The following is a 20,131-nucleotide window of genomic DNA, read 5'->3' as shown; positions in this document are numbered from 1 at the left end:
TGCTTTTCTCCACCCCACCCCCCCCCCCCCAGGGGTTTCCACAAGATCAAATCCGATTATGGCCCATGCAGGCAAGGAGCAATGGAACCAAACGGCCAGCGATGTTGGATAACGAGGCAGACGGCAACAAGACGGTGAGTGTCGCGGGTGCCGCCTGTCCTGATGGGGGTCTGTGGAGGCCCGGCCTGCGCGCCAGCGTGCCTTACCTGCTTCCGGCCCACTTTGTGGGTGGTGGGCGTGTTCTTCACCCTCACACAGCCGCTGACACGGTCTAAAACCAGCCTCTCTTTTGGAAATAGATGATTGAGCTCAGTGACAATGAAAACCCTTGGACGATATTCCTGGAAACCGTTGATCCGGAGTTGGCCGCCAGCGGAGCCACGTTACCCAAGTTTGACAAAGATCGTAAGTGTCCTTGGAGCGCAGAGCCGGCTCCCTGGACCACCGTCTGGACACACAGGGTCCGGCGTTCTTCCCTGGCAAAGAAACCGGCCCTCGGCCCCCTCCTGTGTTCGTGCTTCTTGGCAAAGCTGGGTGGGCCCCACCGGCCGCCGGTGGCTGGAAGGCACCGGCCGCGTTGAGTCTTCCTGTTTCACTTTTGTCTGGGCCCATGGTTTGCCACGTGCCCGACAGGGGCTGTGACAGCGCTGGGCCTGTAGACTCTCCGCCAAGGGCCGGTCCTTAATAGTTGGGGCTTTGCGACCCGCGCGGCCTGTGCCGCCCTGAAGCGGCCGCAGAGAGTGTGTGGATGGACAGTTTGGCCGTAGGTTTACACAGCAGGTGCCTGTAAGATGCTGGGTGGTTCTTGCTACAGACCAGGCTGTCCCTTCCGGCGAAGACACCATATTAGCATATTTCCATGGCAACGCTCAACCAGCTAGTTATACCTGTTCTGGAAGTGTGAGATTCCTGATGAGTTCACTGCCCTGGCTCCCAGCCTCACTGCTTCAGATTAGTGTTACCCGGGGGCCTGTTTGGAATGATGCTGTTGACCTGGGAACGGGGCTAACCCTCACCTGAAACAATTGCTTTTAGGCTCTATAAGCCTTCCTTTAGGATGCCACTAGGCTTACTGTTAACATTTTTAAAACATTGTCCCGAGTGTTAAGATCCTAACAAAACCTGTTTGTTAATCTTATAGATGATGTCATGCTATTTTTGAAGATGTATGACCCCAAAACGCGGAGCTTGAATTACTGTGGGCACATCTACACACCAATATCCTGTAAAATCCGTAAGTCCTTGTTGTGCCGACCTCGGAGCTGCTTTTGTTAGCGTGCTGGCATGTTACAGCCTCGGATTCTTTGTTTTCTTGAACCCAGGTGATTTGCTCCCGGTTATGTGCGACAGAGCGGGATTTACCCAGGACACTAGCCTTATCCTCTATGAGGTTTGGACGGCGTGTTTTTCCATAATCCACGTATCTTGGGTGGTTGGGGGAGGGCTATCTTTGTTCATTTTGCTGGCCCTGAGTTCACTGTTCTGTGAAGTGTGCAGCTCAGTGGTGGGGGCCTCGGGTGGTGTGGAAGGGAAGTGACTTTCCCTCATTTAGGCCCAGTGATGATTACGTTTTTATGGGTATTAGTATTTCCCTTAGCGTTTCGCTTATGGAAAATGTAGGGCTGAGAGTACTGAATATGCAGAAAGTGCAGGCGGTGTCTGGCCATATTACACATAAGGAGATGTTGAATTGTAACCATTCATCTCTTTTCCTGTAGGAAGTTAAACCGAATTTAACAGAGAGAATTCAGGACTATGACGTGTCTCTTGATAAAGCCCTCGATGAACTAATGGATGGTGACATTATAGTGTTCCAGAAGTATGTACTTTTTGAAGGACTTTTATTACTTTGTATGGGCGTTGAGGTTTTTCCATAAGCCCTAGAACCAGGAGACAAAATTGCATCTAGACCCCAAGTTAAATTTGTATCTGAGATTGTGGATAGAGGCCGACCTTCTCTTGGTTTGGGGACGATGGGCAGTGAACCTCTTCCTCATTTAACGAATGCTTTATTTCCGAAGAAACGGCGTAGAGCAGGGTAGCTCTTAATGGGGTGGCAGAAGTCTTTACGGAACTGCACGATGGTTTTCCTTCCCTTAAAGCATGAGGTTCCCCTGTGTGCACCTGCGTGGATAATCCGTTCAAATCGGTGTGCATTAAAACCCTTGGGGCTGCTGGGCTGCTGTCGTGATCCCTGGTCTGAAAGTAGCCTTTTCCCGAAAACTGCTCTTGAAGCCTTCTGTTTGGAGGGCCAGGCAGTAAATAACCTAGACTTAGCGACTCCCCAGCCCTGCTGCTGGAGCCCGAGAGTGGTCGCCCGTCCCGTCCGCTTCTGGTCAGAGAGGAGGCTCTGCCCTGAGGCGCTTGACCCCGAGTCCACTGTTATTTCTGTATTGAGACGAGGGGCAGAAGGCAGCCAGCACTAGCACTGAGCCGACTCAGGGCACCCCTCCTGTGCCATCCTGGCTGCTGACCGGGGTGCCCGGGACAGACTGTGGCACCCTAAAATGCGAGTCAGAATTTATGTCTACACTAATTTCTGTCTGTGTCACTGTGGTTTGGGAAGATGATGCCTCCCCCCCTTTAACCAATACCCCTGGCCTGGACTTTGATTTAGTCTGCAAACTGTTTTTTTCCTCCCACTAGGGATGACCCTGAAAATGATAACAGCGAGTTACCCACTGCAAAAGAATATTTCAGAGACCTCTACCACCGTGTTGATGTCATTTTCTGTGATAAAACAATCCCTAATGATCCTGGATTTGTGGTTACATTATCAAATCGAATGAATTATTTTCAGGTATTTGATAAATGCTCTTTTCCCTTCATATTCTACAGCAGAAAGACCAAGTTGTTTTTAAAACCGCGCTTGTTGAAGGCTATTGGATTTGGTTCTGGAAGGAGGGCCTCAGCCCTGCAATGAGGAAGTTCTTGATTGAGGGGCTTGGCCCGGGCCAGCGGCTGTTCTTTCCCGAGGCCCACCCCGCCCTGCTCCCCCCACACCCTCCCCACACCTGCCCCACATCCTCCCCACACCTGCCCCACATCCCTTCTATCCACCCCACCCCACGCTGCACCCATCCGACCCTGCGCCCACCCCGGCACAGTTTGGTTTCAGAGATGATAGTCTGAACAGCATCTTTGCTTCAGTTACAACATGCCATTGGAAAATAAACCTGTAGACCTCACCATTAAAAGTTAAGAGCTTGGGGCGCCCGGCTGGCTCAGTTGGAAGAACAAGTGGTTCTTGGTCTCAGGGTCAGGAGTTGAGCCCCATATTAGGTGTAGAGTTTACTCAAATAAACATACCAAGAAAAAAGGGGAAAGACCCTGTAACAGCTAACTTCACTAGTGTGCTCCCCCCATGAGGGCACACTGGGGAGTATCATTTATTCCTGGTAGGTGTCAAAGGTTCAGGCCGTTTAAGTTCAGGGTGTTCGTTTCATACTTGCGTAAAAACATCAGGTAAATGGTTTCAGTGGTAAGGTGTATACGCAATTCTCAGTTCATCCCTGAAGGAGACTTCCTTTCTGTCTGTGGGCCCCTTCCCTCCTCCCAGGTTGCAAAGACAGTGGCACAGAGGCTCAACACCGACCCCATGCTGCTCCAGTTTTTCAAGTCTCAAGGGTAAGCCGCGGTTGCTCGCTGTTCTGTCTGTCCCGCATGCCGTCCCTAGTCCGTCCAGACATCGTGGAACTAACTCTGATAGGTTAACACCTGACATGCCCTCACTTAGTTTCCAATAGAGTCGTCCGCACGCACGTCCTGACCACACTCCTCCTGTGGTCTGGACGTGCGTGCGGACTCCTCCTGGACGTCAGACTAATTGGCGGCCTCGTCCAAAGCCAGACTCACTGTAGATACATTGTCAGCACATCTCCCACGCGTCCGGCTGGGCTGCCCCAGCCAGGCTTGTGCGTGCCGGTGGGACAGCCAGAGGGACGTGGGCCTCGGGAAACGGGAGTATCAAGGGAGGCCCCGTGCCAGGCCCAAGTTCAGGTGTAGGCGGAAGGCCGGTGGTTTACTTTTACTCACGCTCACGGGGATTTGGTGTAGGCAAATAACCAACAAGGCATTTGTTTATGTGCTGTTTTCTTGTGCAGTTATAGGGACGGCCCAGGTAATCCTCTTAGACATAATTATGAAGGGACTTTAAGAGATCTCCTACAGTTCTTCAAGCCTAGACAACCTAAGAAACTTTACTATCAGCAGGTATGAGCCCGAATTCATGTAACTGTGGGTCATGAAGAGAAGGTTTGGGTTTCGTGGAAGCACATCTGACGGTCTCTCTTTTCTTACCAGCTGAAGATGAAAATCACAGACTTCGAAAACAGACGAAGTTTTAAGTGTATATGGTTAAACAGCCAGTTTAGGGAAGAGGTACGTTTTTTTTTTAACAGTAGGAAGTTTTGCTTTTATTGGCGTTTAATGTTTCTGTCTTTCTAGCCCTCGAAAACTAAAACAACAAAAGGAGGGTGTCCGAGGCCCTCAGTCCCCTCCAGCCACCACGACTGGAGCATTTTCAGTCGGAGCTCTAGCTGCTTGGCCCAAGGCAGTATCCTTCTGGAACCCCGGCTGCCTCTGGGCCTCCTCAGGTGGGGCGGGTGCTGGGGTCTGCCATTGCTGAGGCCGGTTCTGCACGGAAGGCAGGCCCAGCCCGCCTGCACGTGGTGGTTCTAGAGAGTCTGGCCCGGCTTGGACCCCGGTGTTTTTGCCTTTGTAGTTCCACCAGTCTTGAAGGCGCATGTAGGCCACGTGCTGTACGCGTGGTCCTCTGGTGGAATTGACAGGCTGAGCTACTCCGCGCCTCCTCTGGGCCTCGTCTGGGCTGTCTGTCACGTCACCGTGCTGGATCCGGCAGGCGGGGGAGGGGGGTGGCTTTCCGTGGGGTTTCCTGAGGAGCTGTCCTGTGAAGGGCGACCTTTCTGTATCAGCGTTGTTTCCTAAACTCCTATCGGGTCCTAAACACCTCTGGGGTGGGGTGGGCATCTCCGGTTTGGGCAGGTGGGCACAATTCACGCATCTGGAGCCCTCGGGGTGGGGTGTCGGTGATGCGGTGGGAAGCTAGAGACGACAGAACGTCCCTTGCCGTTTTTTCCTTCCTCGAGCAACATGGACGTGTTGTCGCAGACCTCTTCCGTTTTCTTGAAAGCATCGATTTCCTCCGGTCCTTTCCTAGGAAATAACACTATATCCCGACAAGCACGGGTGTGTCCGGGACCTGCTGGAAGAATGTAAAAAGGCTGTCGAGCTCGGGGAGAAAGCGTCAGGGAAACTTAGGCAAGTATTTCCTGAAGCTGCCGGCGGGCCGCGGGGGCGTCACCAGGCCACCCGACACTGGGACCCGTGTACAGTGTTGCACACCGGCTTTCAGCCCGTCTTCTGTGGCAGTTTGTAGACCCTTCATGATGGGACGCCCCCCCCCCCCCTGCCTTTTTCTTTGGAGAGCAAGAGAGAGCACAAGTGAGTGAGGGGCAGAGAGAGAGAGAGAGAAAGAAGTGGGGCCCACATGGGGCTTGTGCTCACCCGATGTGGGACTCGAACTCCTAAACCGTGAGATCATGATCTGAGCCGAAGTCAGATGTTCAACCACTGAGCCATATTTTCTTCTTTCCCTGTCTCCTGATTATTACTAAGCTATAGGAAGAACTTGAGATGCAGGTGGAAAAGCCACTCGGTAAGGAAAGGGTGCAAACGGATCAGCCAGAACTGCTGTTGGTTGTGCGTGAGGAATCAGGGCGCTTCTGAGCCACGTAGCCGGTGTTGAGGCTGAAGTCAGAGGCCCCCGATTGACGAGCAGTGTTCGTTTCAGAGAGTTGACCGTTCTTACCATGGGGCCGGACAGGCGCTCGCAGGACAAAACAGCCCTTGGGGCTACTTGGTTCCTGGAATGTTTGCTCAGTGATGTTAATAAAAGAATGAGATCTTTATTCTCTAACGAGCTAGAGAGAGAAAGAGCGCAAGTCTGGCCCCACTTGGAACCATTGCGGGAAAGATGTGCCTGGTTTGGGGAGACTTGGTCTCCTCCCTCTCTGTGCCCAAATGCGGCCGCATCCCCTCCAACCGGAGCATCCCCCCCGGCCTTTCCTTGAACCACACGCTCCAGGGGGACCACCGACTAGTATTATGTGCCGTGTTCCCTGAGGACGCCTGCTTGGGACATTCCCAGTTTTTAACAAGGAAAACCATAAGCAAATGTTGATAGCTTCGTAATAAAGAATTTCTCTGTAGGGGAACTGCTCATCAGCCCCATTTCTCCCGTGGATTGGTGTGGCTCACTCCGTGCCCCCCCCCCCCCCCCCCCCCGTTCTGTGCAGGCTGCTAGAAATCGTAAGCTACAAGATTATCGGCGTGCACCAAGAAGATGAGCTGTTGGAATGCTTGTCTCCGGCAACGAGTAGAACGTTTCGAATAGAGGTAACGGGCCCTCGGCGCGGCGCGGGGTCGTGGGGTGGTGGGACGGCCGCTGGCGGCGGATGCTGCTTCAGCTTTGCGCGCTGGGAGAAGTGAGCCCTGCAGTTGGTTCTGTTCTTCCGGCTGCTGAGAAGTTAACGTTGTGTTGTGAGAAAGTACACACAATGTGCTTTTTCGCGGTAGTCGTGGGAAGTGCATACGGCTCGGTTTCTGGAAATCCGTTGGCGCGTTGAGCGCCCCTCCCTGCCCGTCACACTTGCCTGGTGGCCCACTCTGCTGAGACGCTGTCCCTTCACGTGCAGCTCCGCCCTCCCCCCCACCTGCCCTCCCCTTGGGGGCTGGCCTCTAGGTGCCCGTCCACAGGGGATCCTAGGGGAATTGTCCCCAGATGGGAATTCTCGATGTGGGCCCCCAGGCAGGTCTGCTCAGAAGCTCTGGCTCCCTGCCCAGTGTGGAGCAGCTGAAGTGTCCACAGTGACCAGAGTCGCACGCACTTTGGTCGCTGGAACCCCAGAGTTTCCTGCCGACACGGAGATCCCTTCCAGCTCTGAGCTCCCTGGTTCTAACGAGACCCAGACACGGCGCTGGGCGGGCGTGGGACCCCGCGGCCTTGATGGGCAGTGAGGCGGGCAGACGCAGTGTGTGTCTGCGTGGACTGCACCGCCCGGCTCAGTGTGCGCTCCCCCCACTACCCCGCGTCCCAGGAAATCCCTCTGGACCAGGTGGACATAGACAAGGAGAGCGAGATGCTCGTCACCGTGGCGCACTTCCACAAGGAGGTGTTCGGGACGTTCGGGATTCCGTTTCTGCTGAGGATCCACCAGGTGAGGCCGGGGAGGTAGGCTGAGGGCCGCCGCCAGACGTGAGGTCCCGGGCGCCACGCCGGGGCTCCTGCCGCGGGGGAGTGCGCACACGTGTCCTTTACCCTTCGTAGGGCGAGCATTTCAGAGAAGTCATGAAGCGGATTCAGAGCCTGCTGGACATCCAGGAAAAGGAGTTCGAAAAGGTAGGCAGGACTCCCGGGCCGCACGCCGAAATCCTGGCTCCCGCGGCGGCCGGACTTTGGCCGGGGGGGGGGGGGGGGGTTGCTGGCCCCCGGGGCTCACGGAGGAGCGGCCCTTCTGTCTTTCAGTTCAAATTTGCCATTGTGATGATGGGCCGACACCAGTACATCAACGAGGACGAGTATGAAGTGAACCTGAAAGACTTTGAGCCCCAGCCTGGTAAGAGCCCTCCCGTGGTCAGAGACGCGGGCAGCCCTGGGTCCCAGTTCCTTCTGCGAGGCAGGGAGGCGCAGTGCGTGACCCATGGGTTCCTCTAAGACGCATTCAGGGTTGGCGTGTCGGTGGCTCTCCGGCGTGTGCTGGGAAGGGCGGGGGGGGGGTTGGGCATTGCACTGGGCTCGGCCCCGCTTCCTCGCCGTCTAGCCTCGGCCCTCAGCCCTGCGTCTCTCTCTCCGCCAGGTAACATGTCTCACCCTCGGCCTTGGCTAGGGCTTGACCACTTCAACAAAGCCCCAAAGAGGAGTCGCTACACCTACCTGGAAAAGGCCATTAAAATCCATAACTGACTTCCTCACCCAGTGCGTGCGAGGCGAGGGGCCGTGCGTGGGTGTGTGCCCCTTTTTAACAGCCTAGAACTTTGGTACACGCGCACCATCTGAAGTCTTCAGCAAGAGGATTTGCTGCTGATGTTAATTTTATTTTGTTGAGGCTGTTCCGTTTGGCTTCTCTGTATCTATTGACTGCCCTTTTTGAGCAAAATGAAGGTGTTTTTATAAAGCTTGGATGCCAATGAGAGTTATTTTATGGTAACCACAGCGCAAGGCAACCGTCAGCGTAACGGGGGAGAAGAGGTGAGGGCCACGCGGCTCCGGCTCGAGGCCTCTGGGCTGTGTCCAGTTGGCAGAGGCCTGCCCGGCTGCCTTCCTGGGGTCGCGGGCGCCAGCCCCGCAGCTGGTCTTACGTTGAGGCTCGTCTGACGTTTTCCCCTCAGTTCTACTTTCCAACCTTTTGTGTGCATCTGTAAAGGCAAAACCGAGAAACTCACAACCTAATAAATAGAGCTCTTTCCTTCACTGCGTGTACTGTCCCCCTTCCTCGGTCCCCCTCCCCTGCCCCCCGCTGCCCGGGTCTCTCGGTAAACGCGTCTCAGTCCGCCAGCCGCTACCGTCCTTCAGCCCGTGTGCAGCGTGGACGCCCCCGAGTGTGAGCACGGTCCTGGCGGACGGCCCGGGCCCCTTTGGTTCGCTTGAAAACGCTGTTCGATACAATTGAGTTGTCAGGCTTGCTGCCTGTGGGCAGACTGACTCCACAATCTCAGCAGTTCATACAAGCAGGTGAAAGAATTCTCAGTAGAGTTTCCTCGGAACGGAACAGACGGAACAAGAAAAGGAGAGCCTTTTAGCAAAGAGGGCATGCTCACTAGTGGTCAGTACGCTGTTGACTTTGTAAAAAAACAAAACAAAACAAAAAAAAACAAAAAGAAAAACAAAAAAAAAGAAAAAAAACCAGAGAAATGAAATTGTATATTTAATGAGTGAACATGTATAATTCACCGCTGGGAGGAGGTGACTTTTTGTTGGGTGCATCTAAGTGACTCTTCACTGATGTTGATATTCATTGTGTGTAGTTTTATTTCAGTCCCAGCCTCGTTTCCTCTTATTTTGGAGCTAATGCCGGCTGCGTGTCTAGTTTTGAGTGCAGTAAAATAGAATCAGCAAATCACACTTATTTTTCATCCTTTCCCAGGATTTTCCTTTCTTTCTGTAGCATCAGTGTATACCAACTCTTCCTGTATATTGCCTTTTTGCTGGAAAATGTTGTATGTTGAATAAAATTTTCTATAAAAACTGGAAATCAGTGAGTGACGTGGAGGTCAAGGGGAGACTTCTGCTCCCCCTGGAGGTCTGTGTTCCCCCTGCTGTCGGGGTTGCTCGTGGATAGTCCTGGTCTTCCGGGGGTTGGATTTCGCCTCTTCCAGTCATGGTCAAGCTCGAGCAGTGGAAGGTTTCCCAGGAGGAAACTGTTGCCCACATCTGAGGACCAGAAGCATGCCGGAGTCAGCCCGGCACGACTTTGTCTGCAGGTTTCCATGGCCCCGTGCGCGTCTCCGCTCCCCCGGGACCTGCCCCCTCCGTGCCCTGCGAGAGTGGAATCTGGGCAGGCCGGCGAGGCTCTTTCACCGTGTGTTTGACTCTGAGCATGAAAGAGTTGGTCTTTTGTTTGAGGTTTGGCCGTGGGTTGGCTCTAGTAGGATAGCTGGATCGGTATTCTCCCTTAAGTTACCGAGTGACTGCCTGTCGGAAAGACTGGTGATGTGGACATACGCTATGCTTTTACCTCTCCATTCCCTCCGAGCTACAGGGTTCGGTGTCTGAGCTCCTAAAACTGATTTTGGGGCACGGGGTGGAACCCAGCCTTTCAAACAGCTCACTCTAAGCCCCGAGGATGTTCCCATCTATTGACAGCCATCAGAGTTCGCAGAAGGATGAGTCCTTTGGGAACCATAACGCGACCGGAATGAGGGGCATGGCCATCGCACGGGACCCGTACGTGGGAGCCGTGTGCAGAGAAAAATTCGAGCGTCCCAGGGTACGGCGTGTGCCATTTTCTGTAACGGCTGTTCTTTGTAGGCAGCCATGCCCTTCCCGCTGGGGGACCAGTCGCCTTTCTCTAAGAACTTGCAAGTCTGCTGCCTCGGGGACCCCCACTTCCAGCAGGAAGGGGTGCGCGTCTCCTGCGTGTTGCCAGAGTGGTAAAAAGCGGAGTCTTGTGTGCACGGCGCTGAGAGGTGTGGCTTTGGGGCTTTGGTGCGTGACACCATGCTGGGGTGAGGCCCCCCGCAGCGTGAGTCCATTGGGGTGGGGGACCCCAGACCGGATCCCTGGGACTGCGTGGTGGATCCTCGTCCGGGGCCCCCCCCCTGCACGGCTCTGTGCTTGTTCGGAGGCACGCGGTCGTGGTCTGCTTGGTGTTTAGGATGGGGACACATGAGCGTCGTGCTGGAGTCCCCAGCGAGAAGCCGCGGCGTGGGAGAAGATGGCTCCGGGGGCCCCGTGGTGGTCTCGGGGACAGTTACCGAGCACTGCTGCTGGAGCCTGGTAGCAGCCTCGTGCCATACCTGAGCAGATGAGCACGGCAGCGTCCGGGGCACAAGTCCAGGGGGGAAGGAGCCGTCGGAGAGGCCGCGTGACCACGAGCCCGGGGCCAGGCCTTGCCTGAAAACACTGCCAACGCGGACACGCACCTCGGACGTCAGCACGCCGGAACCGAGGGCCCCACGGACTTCTGTGTAGGGCTCCCGCCTTTCCCTCCGTCTTGCCGTTTCTGTCCTGGCCCGGCCCTGTCCAAGAGCGCCTCCTGCCACGGCAGAAGGTTCTGTGCGTGGCCCAGAGGGGTAGCCGCAACGACGCATCCCTGCCGGACGCCCAAGATGTGCCGAAGCGGCTGAGGGGGCGGATTCGTAACTTCCCTTAAGTAGCCGCGTGTGGCCAAGCGTCTACCCTGTTGGAGAAAGCCGCTCTAAGCCGATTTTCCTCCGGTTCGGTAGGGGTCGTTCCGGTGACTGGCTCACGCGGAGCCTGGACTTAACGTAGAAAACCGTGGCAGGTTTTCCTGGCCTTTTCTTGCTGGATCCATTTACCGGATGGGAGCAAAGTCAAAGACCAAGCTTCCTGAGGCCTTTGCCTTGTCCCCGGGGGAAGGAGAGCCTGTGCGGACCCGTCCTTCCCGCCTTTATCTTTGAGGAGGCTTTGAAGCCAGGCCCGCGGGGGTTTTAAGAGCGGTCCGGGCAAGACGCAGGGAGGGCCCCCACGCGTCTGACCCGCCGACGATGGGTGGATCCAGGAGTGGGCCTGTGGGTGCTGACGCCGCGATCTGGCCGCAGTCGGTTCATGTTCACAGACGTGATCGGATGTTGGGAGGGAAAGCCACCCCCCAGCCCCCACGGTGCTCATCTGCCCGCTTTGCTGGCACCGAAGAGCCTGTCCCTTCAGGCTCGCTTTGCAAAGTCCGCCTTGCGTCAGGCAGGCGGCACAGACGCGTTTGAGCCGCATCTGCAGCCGCTTTCAGCCTGAGGCCTCTCCACACCACCACCGCCCCTGGCCCTCCTTGCCCCTGCGCGCACAGCACGGCTTCGCCTGGGTGCCCGCGCCCCCCCCTCCAGTGCTCCAAGCTCCCTCCCGACTACGCCCAAGAAGCCCCACGCCCTGCGGCCTGGTTCTGGGATAGGGCGGGGGGGTTGGTCCCCGTCCCGTCTCTGGGCTTTAGCCCAGATTGGGGGCGAAGGAAGCTAAGAAAACTCAGGCGCTCTTGTAACGACCCTCACCGTTCACTGTTGCCCTGCTGCCTCTGGGCCGCCTGGAGTAGCCAGGGGACTTCGACAGTTTGTGCCACCTGGCTGGGGTCTGGGCTCGCCTGCTGGAGAGCTGGCCTCAAGACCCAGACTCTGCTGGCCTCGGCATCCTGCTTTCCAGGCCCTCCCAGCTGGCCGTCCTGGGTGGAAGGAGCGGGGCTGTGGGATCCCAGGCTGGGGCCTCCCTCTGAGCCCTGGGCCCTTCCGGCCACGCCGCCTAGGTGGCCCTCCGGGAAAGGTGTGCCCTGGGAGAGTGAGGCCTCGGGGCCCCACACCCCAGCCTGACCTTCAGCGAGATCTCGGAACAGGAGTGTGGCTGGGGGGGCTCCCGTTAAGGCGGCGAGTGTGGAGGCCCTGGGAACACGAGGCCAGTGGGGAGAGGCGAGGCGCAGTCACACAGCACTTAGCCCAACGGTTGCTGGAGGGTGCCGTGCGGCTGGACCATCATAGGTTTGGTTTTTATTTTTTTACTATTTTTTTTAACATTTATTCATTTTTGAGACAGAGACTGAGCATGAGCGGGGGAGGGGCAGAGAGGGAAGACACAGAATCCCAAGCAGGCTTCAGGCTCTGAGCCGTCAGCACAGAGCCCGACGCGGGGCTCGAACTCACAAACCACAAGATCAGGACCTGCACCGAGTTGGATGCCCAACCGACTGAGCCACCCAGGGGTCCCCCATAGGTTTTAAAAGAAGTCGGAAAGTCTGGATTTTCATCGTGAGTCTGCCAGTCAAGTCCCTGAACGACATTTTCTTACGGTGGGCAGGCAGTCTGAGTCAGAAAGGACCGGAGGCTGGTCTGTGATGTCACAGTCGGGAGGCGGCCAGAGCCGTGCGGGACCTCGAGGGCATCCCGGGGACCCACCGCCTTTAAAGAAAAGTACTGTGGGGGCTGAGCCAGGCTGACGGAGGAGGCCCGAACACCGGCACCCTCTGACGCACCGCGAGCAGTGTGTTTGCCACGAGAGGTGCCTGTCCTGGGACTGATGCTCCCGTCGGGACCCATCTGGGAATCACAGTCAAAACCAGCAAGTGCCCCGGTGATCGTGGAATCCGTGGAATCGGAACAAGGGCCTCGAGGCGAGTTCACCAGATGCATCTGGTTCTGGCTCAAGACGGGTCTTGGCTTCCTCAGCAGAGCCAGGTGCGCCGGTGACCATCCCCATGTGGCTTGGGTGCCTCCGCGCAGGTGCAGAGCTCCCCAGAACCGGAGATTGGCTCGGTCCCGGTGAAGACGTCCCCTGGGTACTGGCAGCCGGGAGGCCTGCCCTGGCCTCTCAGGGATCATGTCCTGCCGTGTTTGAGCTGGCACAGTCTCCTTCAGGCGTGGACCCAGGTGGGTGGCCACCTGTGTTGTCTACCTGGGCCTCTCTGTCTCCCCGGGTTCACCTGGCACCCCTGTCCCGGCTTGCTGTATCACAGATAATAGACTGGCTCTTGGGTCCAGGGGCCCTATTGGGTCCGATGCTTCCGCTTTTTTTTTTTGTTAATGTTTATTATTTTTGAGAAAGAGAGCACGAGCAGGGGAGGAGCAGAGTGAGAGGGAGACACAGAATCCGAAGCAGGCTCCAGGCTCTGAGCTGTCAGCACAGAGTCCGACGCAGGGCTCGAACTCACAGACTGTGAGATCATGACCTGAGCCGAAGTCGGATGCGTAACCGACTGAGCCACCCAGGCACCCCAGATGCTTTGGCTTCTAACCCTCAACACCTTGCTAAGATGGGTCCATTTAGGCATTGAAATGGAGGCTCCCGACCCCGTAGCTAGCACTGAGTCGGAGGTCGGTGCTCTCCCTGGTTCTCCATAGCATCTGGGGTGTGGGCGGAAAGCCACCTTCCCCTGGCATCTTCAGGGGGCTGACATTCAGATCCAGAGAAATCTGTCCCAGCAGGCTATATGCAGAGGGGCTCTCCCCTGACCTTGTGAGGCTTTGGGGAACTTCTCTGCCTGCTGACTGGTAAACTGCTCTACACACACACACACACACACACACACACACACAACCTACCTCCATACCTTTTCAGGGAGCCGGGCCCTGCTGCCTCCAGTTCCTGGAGCAGGGAGACCCTCCTGCCTGGGCTTCCGCATCTATAGGATGCGGAGGGGTGAACATCACAGCAAATTTAGTGCAAATTTAAAGTAATCTCTATGCCCAACATGGGGCTGGAACCTACGACCCTGAGATCAGGAGTCAGTTCTGACTGAGCCAGCCAGGCACCTGGTTCTCTTTCTTTTCTGTCTCCTAATTCTCCTGCATTCTTCCCCCCTTCTGTAGGAAATTCACTTTAATTGAAAAGGTGGGTGAATAGCATTCATCTTGTTTTGCAAAATAAAAATCCCTTAGGGGGTGCCTGTAGAGATTACTTAAAAATCTTTAGAAACAAAAAAATTCTCTTAGTTTCCTCCCCCCCTCCCAGGGTTCCCCTCCCCCCCACCTCATCCCCAGCAGACCCCATGTTAACCCAGGGGGGATCCTGGTCCTCGTCAGCTTGGGGCCTTTTAATGTCCCAAGCGTTGACCAAATTCTCGTGGATATTCGAGGCTGTGGATAATGGGGAGTGAGGTGTTCCCCCCACCCTGCCCCCAGCTGGAGGTACAGAGATGTTTTCAGATGCTGAAGCTTGAGCTGAGGGGAAGGGGCCAGGAGAGCAGGAGGTACCACGCCGAGGTCTCTGAGGGGTCAGAACGGCAGGCAGGGAGCCTGAGAAGCTGGTGTGGGGAGTCCCGCTCCCCACGATTCATTCATGTGTCCGATGCTGACCCAGCCCCCTAGCTGTGCCAGGAGGACAGAGGGCAGGCGCCTTCACCCCCTCCCTGGGCCAGGAGGGACCCCAGCAGGACAGACGTGAGCAGGCGGAAGTCACTCGGTGGACGTTTATTTGGTGGACCTTCACAGGCGGTGGTAGCAGAAGAGCTCTTGCTGGCACACGGGGCACGTGTGCTTCACGTCCATCAAGCTGTCCATACAGAAGGGGAGGAAGCAGCAGCCCAGGAAGCACCTGCAGCCTCAGGAGCAGCGGGGTGTGGGCCAGCGCCCCCCTCCCGCGCCCCGTCCCCCAAGCCCAGCAGGCCCCACCCCCGCTGATGCCCGGGCCCCCCCCCCGCCCCCCAGGAGGCCACTCACCCAAACACAAAAAGACCTGTACACAGCAGCCAGGTGAGAACCCCTGGGACCAGGGTGGTCACTGTTATGATGCGGTTCCCACAGTAGTGACATATGGACTGTACCGGGATGGCAGGGCCCATCCTAGGCATTCTGGTGAACAGAGCTGGGGACGGGGAGGGGGCGCCGGGGGCGCGGCGCAGCTCAGACCGTGGCCCTCTCCTGGCACTCCTGCAGCCTCTCCGCGCTCCCCTGCACGCCCAAGACCCCAGGGTGGGCTCCAGCTCCCTCTCCCTACCCCGTTTCCCCCACTCCTGCTCCTGCTGGCCTGCAGGGCTCAGGGGCCTCTTGCTGGTCAGGAGAGACCCAGGGAATTTGGAAGCATCTCTAGGTTTCAACTGGGCCCCTTCAGCTCAGCGAGCTACCCAGGATAGCATACTCATCCAGCCCCTTTTAGGGGCGTCTGTTGGATGCTCTCAGTCAAAAGCTTTGATGCCCTGGTGAAGACGGTACAATCCAGAATCTACCTGCTGGCGTTCTTGTGTCGTCCTCTCGCGTTTGTACAGCGGGGCCAAAAAATGTGTTTAGCTATCTAAGCCCTGCAACCACGTCCGCAGTCTCGGGTGTGCGGAGAAAGGGGGGCTTGGGTGGTGGCTGAGTTTGTGGTTAAGAAAACAATTCCCACGAGTTTTAGTGTCCTGGCCAAAGGCTCAGGGTCTAGTCTGCAGCCGTGAGGAGGGACTTAGGGGCCTCGCAGGCCTTGATCCCTCTGGGGTCCCGGGTGGGTGAGGGGTGCTGGGATTTGGAATGGACGGAGCCCCGATGTGCGGGACGCAGAATCCCCAGTTTAGCACGGAGCTAAGGAAAGCTCTGTGGCTAGAATGGGTGTCCCTACGGGCCTTTCCATTCTGCCCACTGGGAATGTGCAGAACAACCCTGCAGCTCCTGACCCTTTGAGACCTTTCTCGAGTATTCTGCATTCCTTAACGGGGTTGTGTAAAAACCCCCTGAAGCCCAGGCCCTACCCTGGGCAGGGGCCACCTTCCGCTTCTCTGGTTGCGGCCGGTGCCTCGCACTGCGGAGTCCAGGGGGTTTGCCCCACGAGCCTGCCCTGAGCGCCCACTGCAGACCAGCCCCTGCGCCACTCATTTCATGTTGGAGAGGAGGGGCTGTGGCCAGCCCTGGGGGGGTCACACGGCTCCCGGGGGGCAGCGGAGAAGGACTTTCAGAGGAGGTGCTGTTGGGGCAGAATCTCGAAGAGTGGGGCAGGGCAGCCTGAGCCCAGGAAAACCGAAGGGGAAGGAACAGAGGTACTCACCCGGGTGAATGGCCGGGGGGCCTTGGACATATATTGGAGGGGGCCCTTGAACTCTTGGAGGCCAAGGACCAGGAGGAGGAGGGGGACGAGGATGAGGAGGCTCTTTGGGAGAGAGGAAGGAAACACAGCCTCAGACCCAAAGTCCCGCCACTTGCCAGGCGCTGCGCTGACAAGGTGGCCAGCCTGCCAGCCTGGGGGTATCACCCATTTTACAGGAGGGAAAGCCAAGCCTGGAGGAACGAATGCCAAGGCTTGCGTAGCATAGATGGAGCAGCTGAGGTTTGAACACAGACGTTTCGGACCCCAATTGTGTCCTCACGTCCTAGAATGAAAGCTCTTCCGGGAGGCAGTACCAGGAAACTGAGGACGTAAAAAGAGCACGGGGCCCATGATCTCTTTAAAAGAAACAAAACATCGAGCATTTGTTGTTTACGTGTCAGACTCTGTGCCGGACGTTTTACACACCTGGCTCCATGGATTCTGGTGAAAACACCAGGGAGGTAACCATGTGGTATTACTCCAATTTTGCAGATGTGGACACTAGGCTCAGAGAGGTTAACCAACTTGCCTGAGGTCCCCCAGCAAGCAGGTATGTGAATTGAGGATGCCCACCTCCCAAGGAGGAAGGAGCTCCAAGGCTCCAAGAGTGGCAGCGCTTCATTTGCTCCATCCCAGAAGGACAGTTGGGGCCACAGCGCTCTCGCATTCCTCCCAGCCTTCATTCCCTCCTGCCCCACAAGGGGACTGTCACGCCGTGTGCACGTGCAGCTTGCTCCCACCCCCCCACCCCCCCCAGCTCCCAGTGGTGAGCCCTATGCCAGCCCTGGAGTCAGGTGCAAGGCTGTCTGGACAGGGAATTCTGGGATCTGGAAACCCAGTGTGTGGTCTGGGAGGTGGGCGGATGAGAGCCCCATAATCGTAATGACTGTGGTCAACGGATGGGGGTCCACATGTGTCTCTATGGGGAACCATGGGGACCTGCCCCTCCCAGGTGAGGGGCCTCGTGGCATAATTGGAGCTGCCTGGGATCCCCCACCCCCACCCCGTGCCTCTTCCCACAATGGGGGCGGCCAGGAAAGAGGAAGCCGCTCTCCGTTTTTTGCCCTCAAGTCTAGACTCTTGGGAACAGGAAGAGATTTCATACCCATCCGGTGCCCCCAGGTGTCCCACCTGAGGCTGGTTTTAGTACCCATTTTACAGGTGAGGAAACTCAAGGCCAGAAAAGAAGTATGTGGCCTGGAGCTGCCCGCTGCCTGGTTGACACTCACCCGACCCAGCCGAGTTAGCAGCCGTCAGCCCTACGCCGACCATCCCTTAATCCTCTCAGCCGTTTTCCAGACGGAAAACGGATCCAGAGAGATTGGTGACTTGGCCCAAACCTCATCAGCAGAGCTGGGACCCCCCCACCCTGCCGCCCCATCCAGTCTGGGTTGTGTCTGGCCACGGGGGTGAGGCTGGGGATGGGAGGGACAGGCCGCACCTGATACCAGAGAGTCATTCGGCTTCTTTCTTGGCTTCTTTTTAACACTTTAAGAGAGGGCACAGGATGTCGGGAGGCCCTGATTTGTCCCCATTGGGTCACACAGTCCCCGAGTTGGTGGGGGACAGCAGGACATGACGGTGGAGTACTGGATTCAGCCCCCAGCCAGGCAAGGGGACCCCCAGTCTCCTCTCCTGCTTCCCATGGGCGCCAAAGTCAACTGGTCACCGGGATGGCGGCGGGGGGGAACTCTCACCCTGGGGATGGTTCCATCTTGGTGTCCTGGACGTGTTTTGTTCCAGCAACGGTATCCCAGCAGCGGCGGGTTCCAAGCTCTGAGCAGCAGAGTGCTTATCTGGAGTCCCCATGGCGAGGCCTGGGTGTCCTTGGGCCAGAGTGCCTGCCTGCCTGGTGCCTCTCCCAGGGCCTGGCTCAGGTGGAACAGCCATTGTGATGTGCATCCTCACAGGGGCCAGAGGTGTGGGCTCTGTATGCCCTCCCTGCAGGAGGAGGGGGGACCCTCCCGTGGCCCAGCCTGAGGACCCTTTGGAGGCAACCCTTCTCCCACTGTCCTTCTCGGGTTGAGCCGAAACCAGCCCTGGGTTCTTGAGGGCGGGGGCGTGGGGACCAATCTGGAGCCTTAAAAATATGAATCTAGGCTGGGCTGCACCTGGTGGCTCAGTCCATTAAGCGTCCGACTTCGGCTCAGGTCACGATCTCCCAATTGTTGAGGTCAAGCCCCGCGTCGGGCTCTGTGCTGACAGCTCAGAGCCTGGAGCCCGCTTCGGATTCTGTGTCTCCCTCTCTCTCTGCCCCTCCCCTGCTCGTGCTCTCTTTCTCAAAAGTAAATAAACATTAAAAAAAAAAAAAAAAAAGAAATGGGAAAGGATGTATATAATTTCCAAGATGAAGTAAAGGAGCAATTTTTTAAATTCTTTGAAAAAAATTTTCTTAATGTTTATTTATTTTTGAGAGAATGAGAGACAGAGTGTGAGCAGAGGAGGGGCAGAGACAGAAGGAGACACAGAATCTGAGGCTTCAGGCTCTGAGCTGTCAGCACAGGGCCTGACGCGGGGCTCGAACTCACGGACCGCGAGATCATGACCTGAGCTGAAGTCGGCCACTTAACCAACTGAGCCATGCAGGCACCCCGATTCTTTTTTTGTTTGTTTAATGTTTATTTATTTTTGAGAGACAGAGACAGAGCTAGCGGGGGAAGGGCGGAGAGGAGACGCAGAATCTGAAGCAGGCTCCAGGCTCTGAGCTGTCAGCACAGAGCCCGACGTGGGGCTCAAACTCGTGAACTGCGAGATCATGACCTGAGCCAAAGTTGGACTCTTAACGGACTGAGCCACTCAGGTGCCCCGTAACAATTTTTTTAAAAACTAAAGGTTGATGTTGAGGGAGATGGGGTGGAAGCACTTTCTCTTTAAATAAGCCTTGCTTTATAGGTTTGACTTTGGAACTATATCATTATTGTTACTAGTGTAAAAGGAAGCACATGCAAAAGAAAAAAGCAACACCGAAAAACGGAAAGCAACGGAAAACAAACAAATGTGACTGTATATCAAGATTTCTTCCACGGGACACAGAGCACAAGCCATAAAGGGAAAACTTGAAAGACCCGCTTCATCAAAGCACCGGCTCTTCAAAAGGGGAAGAAAAAATGCTTAGCCACAGGCAGGAAGACAATATTTGCAGTACAGGTATCCAGACTGTAAAAGAACTCCAACTACTTTATTCTACTTTATTTTATTGTATTTTCTATTTTATTTTATTTTATGTTTATTTTTGAGAGAGAGAGAGAGAGACAGAGCGCAAGCGGGGGAGGGGCAGAGCGAGAGGGGGACACAGAATCCAAAGCAGGTCCCAGGCTCTGAACTGTCAGCCCAGAGCCGGACGCGGGGCTCAGACTCACAAACGGTGAGATCGTGACCTGAGCCAAAGTGGGATACTTAATGCCTCTCTCTTGCTCTCTTACCAGTACCTGTGGCACCCACACCCGAGATTCTTGAAACCTCCAGTTCCTGGGCCACCTGCCCAGGTGCCTGGTCTCCTTTGCCTCCACTTGGTGACAGCCCACCGTTACCTCTCCTGTGCTCCGGGGCAGGGTCGGGGGCACATCCCAGAGCCTGTCCACACCCCTGTATGTATTGGCATCTGAGATTTGATGTTTGCTGCATCCCTCAGCACCCGGCACGCAGAAGGTGCTCAATTAATATAGGTTGAATGTGCGAATGAACGAATGAATGAACGAATGAATGAACGAGCTGTGCGCTCTAGTCACCCAGCCCACACCACGTGACTTAAAATCCTCTGGATATTCCACCCCAAGAAACAGAGTCTGTGTATAGAGTTGAGGTTACACATCTCCGGATGGGGTTGGGGACAGCCTCCTTCTCTGGGAATTTTGAGGCCGGCGGTGTCCCTCCCGCAGGGTTGGGATCTTGGCTGGGGCCCTC

General features: G+C 56.2%; 2 protein-coding genes across 4 annotated transcripts in view; one reads left to right on the top strand and one right to left on the bottom strand.

Moving 5' to 3' along the window:
* USP7 (ubiquitin specific peptidase 7) overlaps positions 1-9,272 on the top strand; it is a 65,761-nt gene extending 56,489 nt beyond the window's left edge. For all 3 annotated transcript variants that reach the window (XM_053894575.1, XM_053894576.1, XM_053894577.1), the window contains 15 exons: positions 33-134; positions 300-405; positions 1,142-1,234; positions 1,323-1,390; positions 1,719-1,819; positions 2,647-2,800; positions 3,560-3,627; positions 4,104-4,212; positions 4,303-4,380; positions 5,180-5,280; positions 6,318-6,417; positions 7,119-7,238; positions 7,349-7,420; positions 7,547-7,637; positions 7,878-9,272. In XM_053894575.1, coding sequence (XP_053750550.1) covers positions 33-134; positions 300-405; positions 1,142-1,234; positions 1,323-1,390; positions 1,719-1,819; positions 2,647-2,800; positions 3,560-3,627; positions 4,104-4,212; positions 4,303-4,380; positions 5,180-5,280; positions 6,318-6,417; positions 7,119-7,238; positions 7,349-7,420; positions 7,547-7,637; positions 7,878-7,984 — 1,470 coding nt within the window. In that variant the 3' untranslated portion in view covers positions 7,985-9,272. The remainder of the gene's footprint in view (positions 1-32; positions 135-299; positions 406-1,141; positions 1,235-1,322; positions 1,391-1,718; positions 1,820-2,646; positions 2,801-3,559; positions 3,628-4,103; positions 4,213-4,302; positions 4,381-5,179; positions 5,281-6,317; positions 6,418-7,118; positions 7,239-7,348; positions 7,421-7,546; positions 7,638-7,877) is intronic.
* A 5,356-nt stretch (positions 9,273-14,628) lies between these two features.
* Positions 14,629-18,305, bottom strand: LITAFD (LITAF domain containing). Its single transcript, XM_019468553.2, has 4 exons — positions 17,926-18,305; positions 16,190-16,291; positions 14,893-15,037; positions 14,629-14,767 (listed from the first exon to the last, which is right to left on the bottom strand). Exons 1-4 carry the CDS (start codon positions 18,128-18,130, stop codon positions 14,659-14,661), a joined length of 561 nt encoding a protein of 186 aa, XP_019324098.2. The 5' UTR covers positions 18,131-18,305; the 3' UTR covers positions 14,629-14,658.
* Between the last annotated feature and the right edge of the window lie 1,826 nt (positions 18,306-20,131).

The sequence above is a fragment of the Panthera pardus genome, unplaced genomic scaffold, assembly GCF_024362965.1.
Source record: "Panthera pardus isolate Hobbes unplaced genomic scaffold, ASM2436296v1 HiC_scaffold_5, whole genome shotgun sequence".
NCBI classification, from domain to species: Eukaryota; Metazoa; Chordata; class Mammalia; order Carnivora; family Felidae; genus Panthera; species Panthera pardus.
This window is presented reverse-complemented; position numbering and strand designations above follow the sequence as displayed.